This window comes from Cyprinus carpio, chromosome A9 (assembly GCF_018340385.1).
Source record: "Cyprinus carpio isolate SPL01 chromosome A9, ASM1834038v1, whole genome shotgun sequence".
In the NCBI taxonomy this organism is placed as follows: Eukaryota; Metazoa; Chordata; class Actinopteri; order Cypriniformes; family Cyprinidae; genus Cyprinus; species Cyprinus carpio.
Genome location: NC_056580.1, coordinates 17201308 through 17214639, shown reverse-complemented (window position 1 = coordinate 17214639; position 13332 = coordinate 17201308). Strand labels below are relative to the sequence as shown.

Genomic DNA, 13332 nt, shown 5'->3' with positions numbered 1-13332 from the left:
CCTAATTGTTATTTTTAATTATCCTGTTCTTTGGGTAAGGTGAGCATTTTTTTTTTTTTTCTCTGTGTGTTTGTTTTATAAAAGGTTTGTCGGTAACAAATAATCAAGAGTTTTTACAAGACTCCAAAAAAACATATTAACCACAAATAATCAAGAGTTTTTACAAGAGTCTAAAAAACTTCATTGTAATCCATAACATGAAGCATTATAGGTTTATAACTGAAGCCTCTATTCACGTAAGGCAAAACATTTCTCTTCACTCTCACAAGATTCTGATGTAGCATCTCCAGGTCCATAAAAAATAATGTGTGAAAGTGTTGTTTCCGAAGTAGATTTAGAACCAAAATAATAAAAGAAAGTATAAATTCCTATTGAAAATGCAAGCTAAAAAGACTAAGCTAATGATAGACCATGCTTTTTAAAATCAAGCTTAGAATTAAATTATCGTTTGAAATACACAACAATTAAATATTTAAAGAATTTTTTTATTTATAAAGTATTAAAAATTATGTGAACGGCTCTGTATTCTTGACATGGACTAAACAATTTGTAATTCAACAGAATGTCAGGTATTAAATAAGATGCTAAAACAAAAGGTAAACTTAATTTAAATATTTATGAAAAAAATGTCAAATCCACATATTAAGTAAGCTTTGTTGCTTACAAAGGTATATTTAAACATTTACAATAATTGCATGCATTGTACAGTAACAACTGAGACAGAAAAAGGATCAATTCAATTCAAGTATACACAGCATGATTATTTCTTCTTCTTCTCTTGTGTTGAGTTGAACCAGGCATCTAGAAGCTTCTTGCTGTAGTAGATTTGCCATGCGTGCACCTGAATAGCAATCACCATGAGTAGATACATCACAGATACAGCTGAGAAGCCAAATATAAACCGGTACGCTTTCCCATGTCGGTACAGCTGCTGGGCCAGTGGAAACATTTCCATTGCACCAAAAATCAAGGGTGCTACTGAGAACAAACCAGCACTGATCATGGAGATCACCAGATAGCTGATGTTGCTCTTCGGCATGGCCAGGGCTCCAATAAACGAGGGCAGAAGACTCAAAAGATATGGATACTCCCACTGATAAGGCATGGCCACCAAATCATGTGACACCAGATTGAGATGACTAACAGCCACCTGAGCTGCCACCAGTATCCATATGAAGAAATGCACTACGGTGAGCTTCTTTATTTCTGATTTTGATGAAGCACTGAAAGACATATTCAAAGTTCAAATACGGATTCTGATACATATATGCAGTTATTGGTTATGTTATATTGCTGTGAGAGTATTATAGTTACCTCATCTGATAGTGAGAAGCCACTTTCTCTCTGGGTTTAAAATCACTCCCATCAGTCCCTGCAGCTCTTGGGCCTGCACGTGATGTCATTGCCAATTTCCAGATTACTGTAACACACTGTAAATATATGTTATTCACAGGCCCCAATACATGAGATATTAGTTTAGCAAACTGCAATTACTATTGTACAGAGCATCTTTGAAATCTAATAGAAATATCTCAAAATGCTAAAATGAACTGTACAACATTTGATCTATAAAGCCTCAAAATAATTGAAAAGGATAATACTGCACCAACATCTAATATGGGCCAGTATAGATAAATTAAATAATATCTCATGCACATTCTAGTGTACAATTTACATTAAAACACTCCAAAAGAAAATTAAACCCTATATATTAGCAAAGCGTGTGAATTTCATGTGTTCACATATAAATATGCAAGGTGAAGCATAAAAATATATGTCTGTAGTCTATACAATAACGAAATAAACGATATCTTTAAGAAAATATAGGCACATATTCCCGGCCGGTTTCCGGATGAAGGATACATTGATCGTTTGAACTAACAGACGGACCACTGTGTAAATTTAAAGTACGTAGGCCTTATTTCATGCGATGCGCATTTCAATAATAATAATAATAATAATAAAAACTTACCGTATGGATTGATGAAACGCGCCGAAATCGACAGTGAGGAGATTAGATGAGGAAATATTATCACAAAGGGTTTTTATCAATGAAGGCAATAATATGTTGCTCATGCGCACAAGCAGGTCAGTAAAGAATCTCTCCGCCCCTTCGCGCAATGTGATTTGACGCCGCAGAATCTCTGTCTGCGCATCCTCAGCATCACCGAGTACTGAGCAGGATGCGGTGGTTTGGCTTTTTAATATTAATAGGTTCCTAACCATTCTGACTTCCTGGGAGAAGAGGATGTAACAGCCGGCGAAACAATCGTACTATGGTGAAGGCTATAGGCTTTTAGATGTTAATGAGGTCATGTGACTGGACAGATCCATCTAGGTCATCATAGAATTTGAGTACAATAAAATGTCAAGCTTTCGCCATCGCCCCCCACAACATCAAATGTATTACCTATTTTATTGGGTTAGTCTTTCACTGTAAATACAGTTACAGCTCTCCTTCAAACCAAGGAATATTTTAGTCTTTTTCTCTTTTTGATGACTTAGACTAAGTAACCAAAATAGTATAATTGACAATCACTATAGTAACTGTGTCACGTTTTTAAATGACTAATAAATGAGCAGCATAGGATTTAGGTGCAGAGTTTAACTACACAGATCACTTTTGAACTATAATTTTCATAGGACCTAGTTTTAGTACCTATTTTTAGACATAGTAATAAGATCTTAAATTTGATATTTTAATTCCCCAAGTGACCATAGTTAGACTATGTTTTTGGAAGAAGTGTGTTTTTATTCCATGTCATTGTTACAAAATTCGGGTACAAGAATTTGATGGACATACAGTTATGGAAGCAAGTCATCTTTATTAAAAAAAAATCTAAGAAAAAGTCACAAACTTTAAATAAAAGGGGGTGGAAGGTACTCAGACAGGTTTTCACTGGATAAGACAATTTTAGCACCGTTATTGTAAGTGACCCACATATAAAGACAAAGGTTATTACACAATCAGTAATTTAAAAAAGGGTTGGAAACGAGTGAAGTAATATGATATGATTGATGATAGTGAGAGGTATTGATGAAGTATTGTGAGTAAAACTTTCATTTTGATGAGTTTATAATAGAAACAGAAGTGGTTTTCAGATAAATTATTATTTAAAGTTTGGGGGGCGGGGAGTTTGGCTAAAATAAAATCTAGCACATGTACACACATGCTCTCTCTAGTGCACACACACACACACACGCACACACACACACATACATACACAGACAGTCATACAAACAAATTCATATTTTGGTTGCAGTTCACACAGTACTTGTGTTATAATATTACAAGTGTGCAAATCCTTTACCCTTTTTTTTAATTATTGATAAAGACAAACATGATATGTGATATTTTTTAAAAACTGAATGTCTTTTCTCATCTCATTCAAAGCAAATACATTGTTTATCATGCAAATGTCACAATGAAATTAAAAACAGTTTTCTTAACATTTAAAGTATGTATACTCATGTTTGATATCATCAATAAAACAAATACATAAATACATTACAAACACAATCTTCTCAAAAAACTGTTTAAATATGGTGTTGATCTGTCGGAGTCGTTGTGCAGGTTGTATCTTTACAGACACAGTACTCTGTAATTTAGCATTGCATATACTCATCTGTAGACTGATATTGTTGGGTTGAGATTAAAGGAGCTGTTTCTGAGTCTTTTTTCTTCCCTGTGAAAATGTACTTAAAAATACTGACATTTTTAAAAAGTCAAACATTTTAATGTCAGTTCTTTTTTTTCCTTTTTCTCCTTAAAATTCTTTCACTTATTCTTGTGGTTTACATTGGGTACAGTAAAAAGCCAGAGAAGGAGGAGTGGACATACTGTCCTGCATAAAATCCAGCTGCCTGGTCAGATGGTAACTGTAAATAAACTGTGTCTCCTGTTTGTAATGGAATAACAGCACTCCCAGATGCTTGATCCAGGAATCCCTTTTTGTACTCATCATATGTATACATAAGTGGCTCCCCATTCCTGTAGAGCCCAACCCATAAATTGGCACCCTTGCAGTGCACATGATAGGCAAAATAGTAGATGCCTGGGAGGTCACAGGTGAATACACCAGTCTGAGGGTTGTAATTCTGACGCCCATTATACAGTAGTTTGTCAAGTACTATTGGCGTGCCAACTGGAGGGAATGGTGTGGTCAGCTGGGCAGTGAAAGCAGGCATCTCCAGACTGTTGGCACCCAACATATCACTCCCACCTGCATATTTCCCTTTCTTGTACACACCAGTTTTCATACCATCCAGGGCAGGTCCCATCTCAGGAAGAACACTCATCAGGTCGGGTGAAGGAGGGGGGCCTGGGGGTCCAGGAGGCCCTGGTGGACCTTGGAGTCCTGGCTGACCTGGGGATCCATTCTGGCCAGGTGGACCTGCTGGACCAATAGGACCAGGGGTTCCAGTAGTGCCTTCACCAGGTGGACCAGCTTGACCTGGTAGACCAACTTCTCCCTTTGGCCCAGGAGGTCCAGGAGGCCCACTTGGTCCTCCTGGTCCTGCAAATCCTGGAATGCCTTTAGGACCCTGTGGTCCTCCGGGGCCAGGCTGACCAAGTTCTCCTTTAAGACCAGGCAGGCCAGATGGACCTGGGGGACCAGGTAGACCTCTGCTTCCTCCTTCTCCTTTGGGACCTATGGGTCCTGGTGGTCCTCTTGGCCCAGGTTCTCCATCTTCACCTTGGAGGCCTGGTTTGCCAGAAAATCCTGGAGGACCTGGCTGCCCCATAGGTCCGGGATCTCCCTTGGAACCTTGTGCCCCTCCTTCTCCTTTTAGTCCTGGGGAACCAATTCCACCTGGTACCCCCATTGGTCCTGGAGGGCCTGGAGGACCAGTTTGACCAGGGGGACCTGTCATGCCTGGTTGACCAGCATAACCTTTGTCTCCTTTTGGTCCTTGAGCACCAGGAAGACCTCCCATCCCTTTGTCACCCTTTGGGCCAGGGTATCCAGGTTTGCCAAATCCAGGTAATCCAGGTTTCCCAGGAAACCCTGGTGGCCCTTGTAATCCTTTGTGGCCAGGTGCACCTGGCTGTCCAGGTAATCCTTTTTCTCCTGGAATTCCAATTCCAGGAGCCCCTTGTGGTCCTTGTAGGCCCTGTCCACCAAGTGGACCCTCTGGACCTGGCTCCCCAGGCTGTCCAGGTTTCCCTGGCATACCAGTTGGACCTGCTACACCAGGAAGACCAGGTTTACCTATCCCTGGTAATCCTGCCTGCCCTGGTGGGCCAGGTGGCCCAACTGGCCCTTTTAGCCCTAGTGGGCCTGGTTGTCCAATTCCTCTATCTCCTTTAGGCCCAGGTAACCCTGGGAGACCAGGGAAACCTTTATGTCCTGGCTCTCCCTTAGCCCCTGGCTGTCCTGGTAGTCCTTGTCCACCAGACTTTCCTATTCCTGGCAGACCGGGGGGTCCAGGATGGCCGGGGGGCCCAGTCATGCCTGGTTGTCCTTCTTCACCTCTGGGTCCCTGTTCACCTTGCTGTCCAGGTTGCCCAATACCTCCTGGCTTCCCGGGCATACCTGGCATTCCTGGCTTACCAACTCCCGGAAATCCTGGAGGACCAGGAGATCCTGGCTTTCCAGGAGGGCCTTTTATACCAATACCTTGAGGCCCAGGAGGTCCTTGGGGCCCAGGTGGACCAGGGGGCCCTTGCGGTCCAGTCTCTCCTTGAACACCCTGCTCACCTCTGGGAATGGTCTCACCTTTATAAGGGAAAAGCTGGGTCAGTACTACAATGCAATGTATATCATATACAATGTGACCATAAGTGTAAAGATAAACAAGTGTTCATACCTTTGATATCTTTGCCTTTGTTTAGGTGCATTGGTAGGTCTTTTCTGTAGTGTGGATATAGCATGTGTGAAATATCCTTTCCCATGCCCATGTGAGGCATCTGTGGTAAGGGTTGATGTTGTTGAGGATGTGGTTTGTGTCCATAATATGCACCTTCAAAAGCTTCTGGCAATAGAGCCAAATGCACCAAAGCTAGGAAAGCAGCCATGGCCATGGCCTGTTATGGGGGATCAAAGAATTAATAATTCAATCAATGATCAGTTAGGTTACCAATTAAGTATCCAATTTAGTAATAAATAAATAAGTATTATTCATCCAATTTAATGTTAATTAAACATAAATTACTAAAATGTATCTCAATATATCAACAATGAATTTTTAAATATAACCAAATAAAAAAATTAATTACCATTAACAAGTTAGGACCTAATAAATTATATACTGTCAATTGTTAACAGTATCAGTTATAATCTGCAGCACACCCTGTTCTCTGATAAGAAATAAAAACAAAACAAACAAATAAAAAAATGTATACCATGTTAAGACATTAAACTAACAAAACACTACCAAAGGACCTACTGAGAGACCACATACAAGTAATATACTTTTTCCTTCAAAAAGGAAGATTATGCAACTATTCATTATAATTTGAATATTCTTTTATCTTAAACAAAGCAAAAAAAAAAAAACATCAACAAGAGTTTTACCTTGAAATGTAATCATACCTATTAAGAACATAAGAGACATCTTTCAAAACAATACAAATCCTACCTACCCCAGACTTTTTAAATAAAGCGTAAATTAATTGATAATATAATAATACATTTCAATGTTAACATCACCTCCTATAACTATGCAATCATCTCACATCTTCTTGATTTGAGATTATACAATACTTTCTCAGTTATCTAAATTTAGCCTTTACTTTTAAACTGTAAAAGCAAGTCAAAGGACAGGAAGCAACCCATTTATTGGAATTTCTCACTTCTAAGAATCTCTAAGGAAGTTCTCAGTAACTAGAAAGAAACTCTTAGTAATTTGCCTTTCACACTGCAGGAATCCCAGACAGTAAACAGTGGGTGTTCATGTATGCTTACATTGTTATATTTAATTTTAATGTTTTGCTTGTCTCTTGTTACATAACCAAATAAGTTTTCATAACACGTTGATGCTTTATTTTTTATAAAAAAAAAAAAAAAACACATAACCAACTTAGATGTGAATGAAACAAAGATTGCCTCAAGATGATGGAAGGGATGGAGTTGACCTTTGGCTTTTTGTCAGGCTGCTGAGAATCACACAGATATGCCATGGGCTATCTAGGTTTTCCACTCTTTGAGATGTACGGATATTGAGCACTGTCCTAAACATTTTAAAGCTGATTTAGTATCATGTAATACTAATACTCACGTCCACTACCAATCAAAAGCTAGTTATAAAACATTAACATTTATATGTGGCATTAACTAATTAATTAAATATAATGTATGATATCAGAAGATTTGACAGCATTTATCAAATTATATGGTATAAGGGATATCGTTTTATCCCACTATACATTTATTTTTATTTATTGTTGCTTACAACATTGTTAAGAACATAATAATCGAATCACACACATTCTGAAATGTGCATTTGCACATGAAGTGACATTATGTTAAATAATGAGTGAGTATTTTTAGGTCTGGTCTGCAGGGAATTAATATTCCAGTGATCATGTTAATTGCATAAGTATTATCTAAAACATAATTTCCCCATGTCTGAGAGAAAGAGAGGGAAAGTGTAGAAGAGAAGAAAAAGAAAAAAGAGATGAATGTCAGCCAAAATCATATAACATATTTCAAATCAGCAACAAAATCTGACATAAACTGTCCCATAAATGATGTTTCTTATGCTCAAATATTGTTAAAAAAGATTATATTTTAGACTAAACCATCCAATGCGCATGTCCAGTCCTAAGTGCACATTTCAGAAGTCTGATTGTTTCTATGGCATTCTATGCATATTTCTAAAGTCACTGACGTAAGCTCAGGTGATGAAAGAGAATAACACTGATGTAAACCTTTTCACCCTATCAACTGTCCTCTTTTTCTCCTTCACTCTCACATGCTCTCCCAGGCCTTTCTATGGACTTCCTATTTTTAAAAAGGTTGTCCTGGAATAAACAAAGCAATCAAATCAATAAAGAAGTACAATGTTAAGAAGAGGAAAGGCACTCATTAACATAAGCGCTAACATTAAAGGGGTCATATGATGCGATTTAAATTTTTCCTTTCTCTTTGGAGTGTTACAAGTTCTTGGTGCATAAAGAAGATCTGTAAAGTTGCAAAGACTAAAGTCTTAAATTCAAAGAGATATTCTTTATAAAATTTAAGACTTTCTAAAATGCCTCGTTTAAACATACCCCCACATGCTTACGTCACTGTGTGGGAAGATTTGCATAACACCGCACAAATGTTCACGCAAAGAAAGAAGGCGTAACTTTTATTCTCACTGTAGTATTGTTGTTGCCGCCACCATGTTGTGGAGGTGCTGTGTGTTTCGTTGTGAAAGCAAAACTACTTAGTTTGGCCCTGCAAAAGAGGACGATATTTGCTTCGTAATGCCTAGAGCTGATCCATGCTGGTTGCTGAGGACATACATCAACTTTGCGCTGTCATCACATGTGGTTGTCACAAGCCCTCTGGCCGCTCCTTCATCGAATCCTTCTCCTTCTCAAGCCTGCCGGCCGCCCCTCACTCGAGCTGTGTGACGCATTTTATGGAGGACTGTTTCCTGAACCTGCAGACTAGCCTACAATGGGTCTGTGATCAAAGGCTGTTTCTATAAAGTTGGGCAGTTCCAACTTTGCAAGGACAGTCTGGCACTTCTGACTCACAGCCTGTAAGTACATTTTTTATATTTAAAGAATTTGCCACTGATGATTCAAACGCGAGTTTTAAGTAGTGTGGAGTAGCGATTTTTTGTCGTTTCTCCAATCACAAATGCAGACATGGTTTTATGTTTACGTGGCGCAATGCACAATTCAACATGTAAAAACACACTATAAGTCATTAAAATCCATAATTATGTCCCCACTGGATGCAACAAATACCTTGTTTGTAATGGGTTTTATTGATTTTGTCTTGCCGCGCCAGGAGACAGCATCACAGTATGTTAAGGGGAGTAATATTTCCGTCACACGCTTGAGGTATTCAGCCAATCACAACGCGCTGGATAGCTGGCCAATCACAGCACACCTCGCTTTTCAGAACGATGAGCTTTGTAAAAATTGATGCGTGTCAGAAAAGCAGGGCATAGAAGAGCATCAATAATGTACAGTATGTGGAAAATAATGTGTTTTTTTAACATTAAAGCGCATAAATGTATTGCATAACATAATGTTCTTTTTAGCAATGTTATATGACCCCTTCAACATTTTGATTAGCTATAGGCATCACAGCAATGACTAGAACAACATACTGTACAGTGATCATAATTAGAAAGAAAGAACCTATTTCCATGTGCACTTTGACCCAAATCCTGCCAATCAGTTAAAAGTGATGTGATTTTGTTGATGGTATAAACATACTGTAAAAAGTAAGAGGTAATGTTTATGTCCCGAAACCTCCTTGACACATAATAATAAATTCACAGTCATTTTTGAAATGTATATGTTAATGTCCATTTTCAAATGAAAATGATACCCTAATTCACAAATGGCATATCATAAGTTAAAAATGGGACATCATAAGTTAATATCATATTTCTTGGTTTTCATATATATATATTTGGAACAGAAAAAATTAAATTTCTGTTCAAAAGTTAGGGGCCAGTATGATTTTTGAAATTAATTTTATTTAGCAAGGGTGCATTAATGAAAAATGACTGTAAAGTAATTTATAATGTTACAAAAAGTTTTTATTTCAAATAAATGCTGTTCTTTGAACCCTTTTTCCACCAACCATTTTCAGATTGATAATAATAAGAATTTCTTGAGCACAAAATTAGTATCCTAGAATGAGTTCTGAAGGATCATGTGGCTCCAAATACTGGAGGAATGGCTGCTGAAAATTCAGCTTTGCCATCACAGGAATAAATTAGAAATTTTACATATAAATTTTTTTTTTACAATATTACAGTTTTACCATATTTTTGATCAAATATTTTGATCAAATGTTGGTGAGGATAAGAGACTTTATTAAATAAATAAATAAATTTAAAATCTTGCCAACCCCAAACTTTCAAACAGTTATGTATAGTAATTAATAGTTCAATATCAATTTCAATGTTAACAGCACCTTCCATAATTATGCACTCTTCAATCTTTTTCATATGAGATTATACAACCTGACATTCTGTGGCATCTAAATTTAGCCTATACTTTTAAACGTGACCTCTGAACCTAGTAAAAATGTCCTCCATACTATTTGTGAAATGTTCTTCTGGAATCCCATTGCTTCAAGTAACCAAACGCATGAACACCTCAGCAAATAAGTCTAGTTAAACACTCACATTCAGCCTCTCACTGAGACCCAGATGGCCAGCAGTGTTTACAGAAATCCTTCCTTGCTCTTGTCCGCCTAGTCCCTCATTCTTCCCTTCTGTCTTTCATTTCATTCTGTCTCTCACACCCTGTTCTCTCATCTTTACATAGCGGTGCACTCACAAAGAAACACATAAATCATCATTGACAACACTTTTATTGTGACTCTCTATGGGAAGAAAAGGAAAGAAAAGGGGTCATTCTTGGTGCAAACCAATGGAGGATTCAAGAGGACATGATGCAGTAAGCCAATATATTCCAGACTTTCAGTTGAACTACTTGGTTAATATCTTCTTCTTCTTTTTTCTTTCTCTAACAGAAATTTTCATACATGAATATATTGATGTACATTCAATTATTTTAAATTATATGAGTGACAAGAAACTAGAACAGCCACGTAGGAAGGTAGATGCCAACGATCAAATACAAATTTAGAGGAAATTATTATTATTATCATCATAACTGTAACAAAACTGTGTATCAGAGTTATACAAGAGTTCAGTTTCCATACTGAATTAATTTATATATGAAACTCTGATTCAGGAACAAAACCAGACAGATGAAACCAAGACTTTACTAACATACTATTGTTGTAGTAGCAAACCAATCAAAGGGTGCTTAAAGAATTCATATGCCAGTCATTATGAATATGGCCTTGTGATGTAAACAGTTAATCTTTCATTTTATCTACTGTATGATGTAGCAGGCATCTATATTCACTATATTGTGCCATGGGATTCACAACTCCCAGCCCAGCTGTGAAATAAACAGGCCTTTTTGAGGTAAAACAGGGTCCTCATTCTCTCTAAGCATTTGTTGGGTCACAGAAGCATTTTAACAGCTGAGCGTTAATAAGAGTGAGAAACACAGCAAGGGTCTACTAGTCTCACAGTGCATGTGTGGGGAGAGAAAAAAGTCTGTAGGAAAGAAAGAATATATCTCTCCAAGATGAATATAATGGATTTATAAACAGATTTGTAAAACAATTTATATATTTAATGATAATTATGCTATTTACGTACATAAATTCTGATATAAAAATAGTCAATATAATTAATTAAACATTCAAATCTCTCCAATCACCAGTACAACACTAGTCAATACAGTAAATAAATGGACAAACCTTATACTATATACATACTATTACATTACAAATATTTATGATTGAATTGAGAGCCCCTTTCCATCTATCATCCACTCACCTAAGTGTAGATGAAATCCTGGCAAATTAATTTATGGCCCTGTCTTTCAGTTTCACTTGTTGTTAGATCATTTATTAATTTGGATTGACATTTGACGTTTCTCTTCACTTGTTTTCTCACGTGTAGGTTTGATGACACACTAAAGTGATACTGATAGCTGATATAGTTCCCTCCAACGATGTTGGTTATATTTGCAGAGAGAGCCAACTTTTTATTTTATTTTATTTTATTTTTAGTATTATTCGCAAGAGTTTTATCTCTAACAATAATACAACATTACAGAGAACTTGGACAAATACGGCAATACAGAAAGACAGAGAAATACGATTTGTTTAAAAAAAAAAGTGTTCCATAATGCAGGATGTTTTTAAAGACTTATGTATTTATTTATTTTTATTTTTTTTGGAGGAGCTTTATATTTAAAAATGATTTCATAAGTACACATATCTGATGCGAGTACTTTGAAATTAGTTTGGAAGGAATTTCATTTCTGCTTCAAGATAACAACAACATTGCAATTCTGATATTAGCTAATTAATCTGCCATCAACCTATTGCTAACTTCAACAGAATTAATAAAAGTGGCAAAAATCACTCACAGCATTACTATTACATGCTGAAACTGTTAGATTGTCAATCACACAGTTAATTTCTGCTGAGACAGTGACAGACTGCCCTTCACAAGTCACATCCCAAAGGATGTCTGCTTTGTATTCCTCTCACAACTGAGAGTTAAACTGACAGTCCACTATCTGGTACACACTATCACAATCACACATGTATGCAAAGACTCCATATGGCTGGCACCAGGAGAGGGAGCTAACACATTATCTTAGAAACTAAATCATTAGGCCACCAAACTTGCTAAAGCATCAAGATGTATTTCTGCTCAGTATTTCTATAATACATTTGACAAATATAACATGTATAAAAAGTTTTCTGTATAACTGTACACTAAATACACATTTATTTACACTGTATAAACCACCCATAAATGATTAAACAAGCTACAAAACAGTTTATTTTTGCTTTATATGCATCACATTTTATGCCATAAAATTAATCAGATTAATATGTCAGACACATATGATAAGAGCCTAAAGATAATGTATTAGCTTTAACAATACATCTTTGCCTGTTACAATCAGTGCAGTAGGGCAGATTCTAAATAAAGTTTCATTTTGATTTTCAACACACACTTACTGATACTGATACAGAATTGCAAAATGTGGAAAAGCTGTATATCTATGCTCATTAAACAACAATTTCCCCATTTGTCTTTATTTGTCTGCTTGATCATCGGTTTTGCAGCAGTTTTGCAAATTACAGGGTGCATCAATAAGCATCAAGCAAGCAGTTACAGATAGATGAAATGATGTATATATAAGTGTATTTCCTTACCTTTCCTTTGAATAGCCGTAGGAGATAATCTCAAGGATCCTCAAGCTTACACTCAGAAAGTCTCTGAAACACACCTTGACCGATGCAAACTTAGTTTAAACAAGAAACACTCTGCAGATGGCCACCTTTTATCTACAGCAGGGTGGAGTCAGAGAGCAGGGGAGGGAGAAGAGAGGCCGACAGAGAGAGAGATTGCTACAATATGGATGAACACGTGACAGCATAAAGATGCAGTGTTTTCAGGATAGACACTGAGATTTGTTTGATTTTCCAAAATCGCTGTCTAGTGATGGGCAGCTCAACCCTTACTGTGATGCAAGATGTCTACAGACTTTCCTGTTCACTGATTAGTCACCACATTCTCAGTTGAGGTAGGGCTGCACTGTTAGGGATA

General features: G+C 37.0%; 2 protein-coding genes across 2 annotated transcripts; both read right to left on the bottom strand.

The window, feature by feature from the left end:
• Positions 1-464: 464 nt before the first annotated feature.
• LOC109073780 (protein jagunal homolog 1-A-like) lies at positions 465-2491 on the bottom strand. Its single transcript, XM_019089850.2, has 3 exons — positions 1973-2491; positions 1315-1430; positions 465-1223 (listed from the first exon to the last, which is right to left on the bottom strand). The coding sequence occupies exons 2-3, from the start codon at positions 1401-1403 to the stop codon at positions 761-763; spliced, it is 552 nt and encodes a 183-aa protein (XP_018945395.1). The 5' UTR covers positions 1404-1430; positions 1973-2491; the 3' UTR covers positions 465-760.
• Positions 2492-2737: 246 nt separating this feature from the next.
• On the bottom strand, positions 2738-13081 carry LOC122146132 (collagen alpha-1(VIII) chain-like). Its single transcript, XM_042763818.1, has 3 exons — positions 12939-13081; positions 5812-6028; positions 2738-5720 (listed from the first exon to the last, which is right to left on the bottom strand). Exons 2-3 carry the CDS (start codon positions 6023-6025, stop codon positions 3796-3798), a joined length of 2139 nt encoding a protein of 712 aa, XP_042619752.1. The 5' UTR covers positions 6026-6028; positions 12939-13081; the 3' UTR covers positions 2738-3795.
• Positions 13082-13332: the final 251 nt, after the last annotated feature.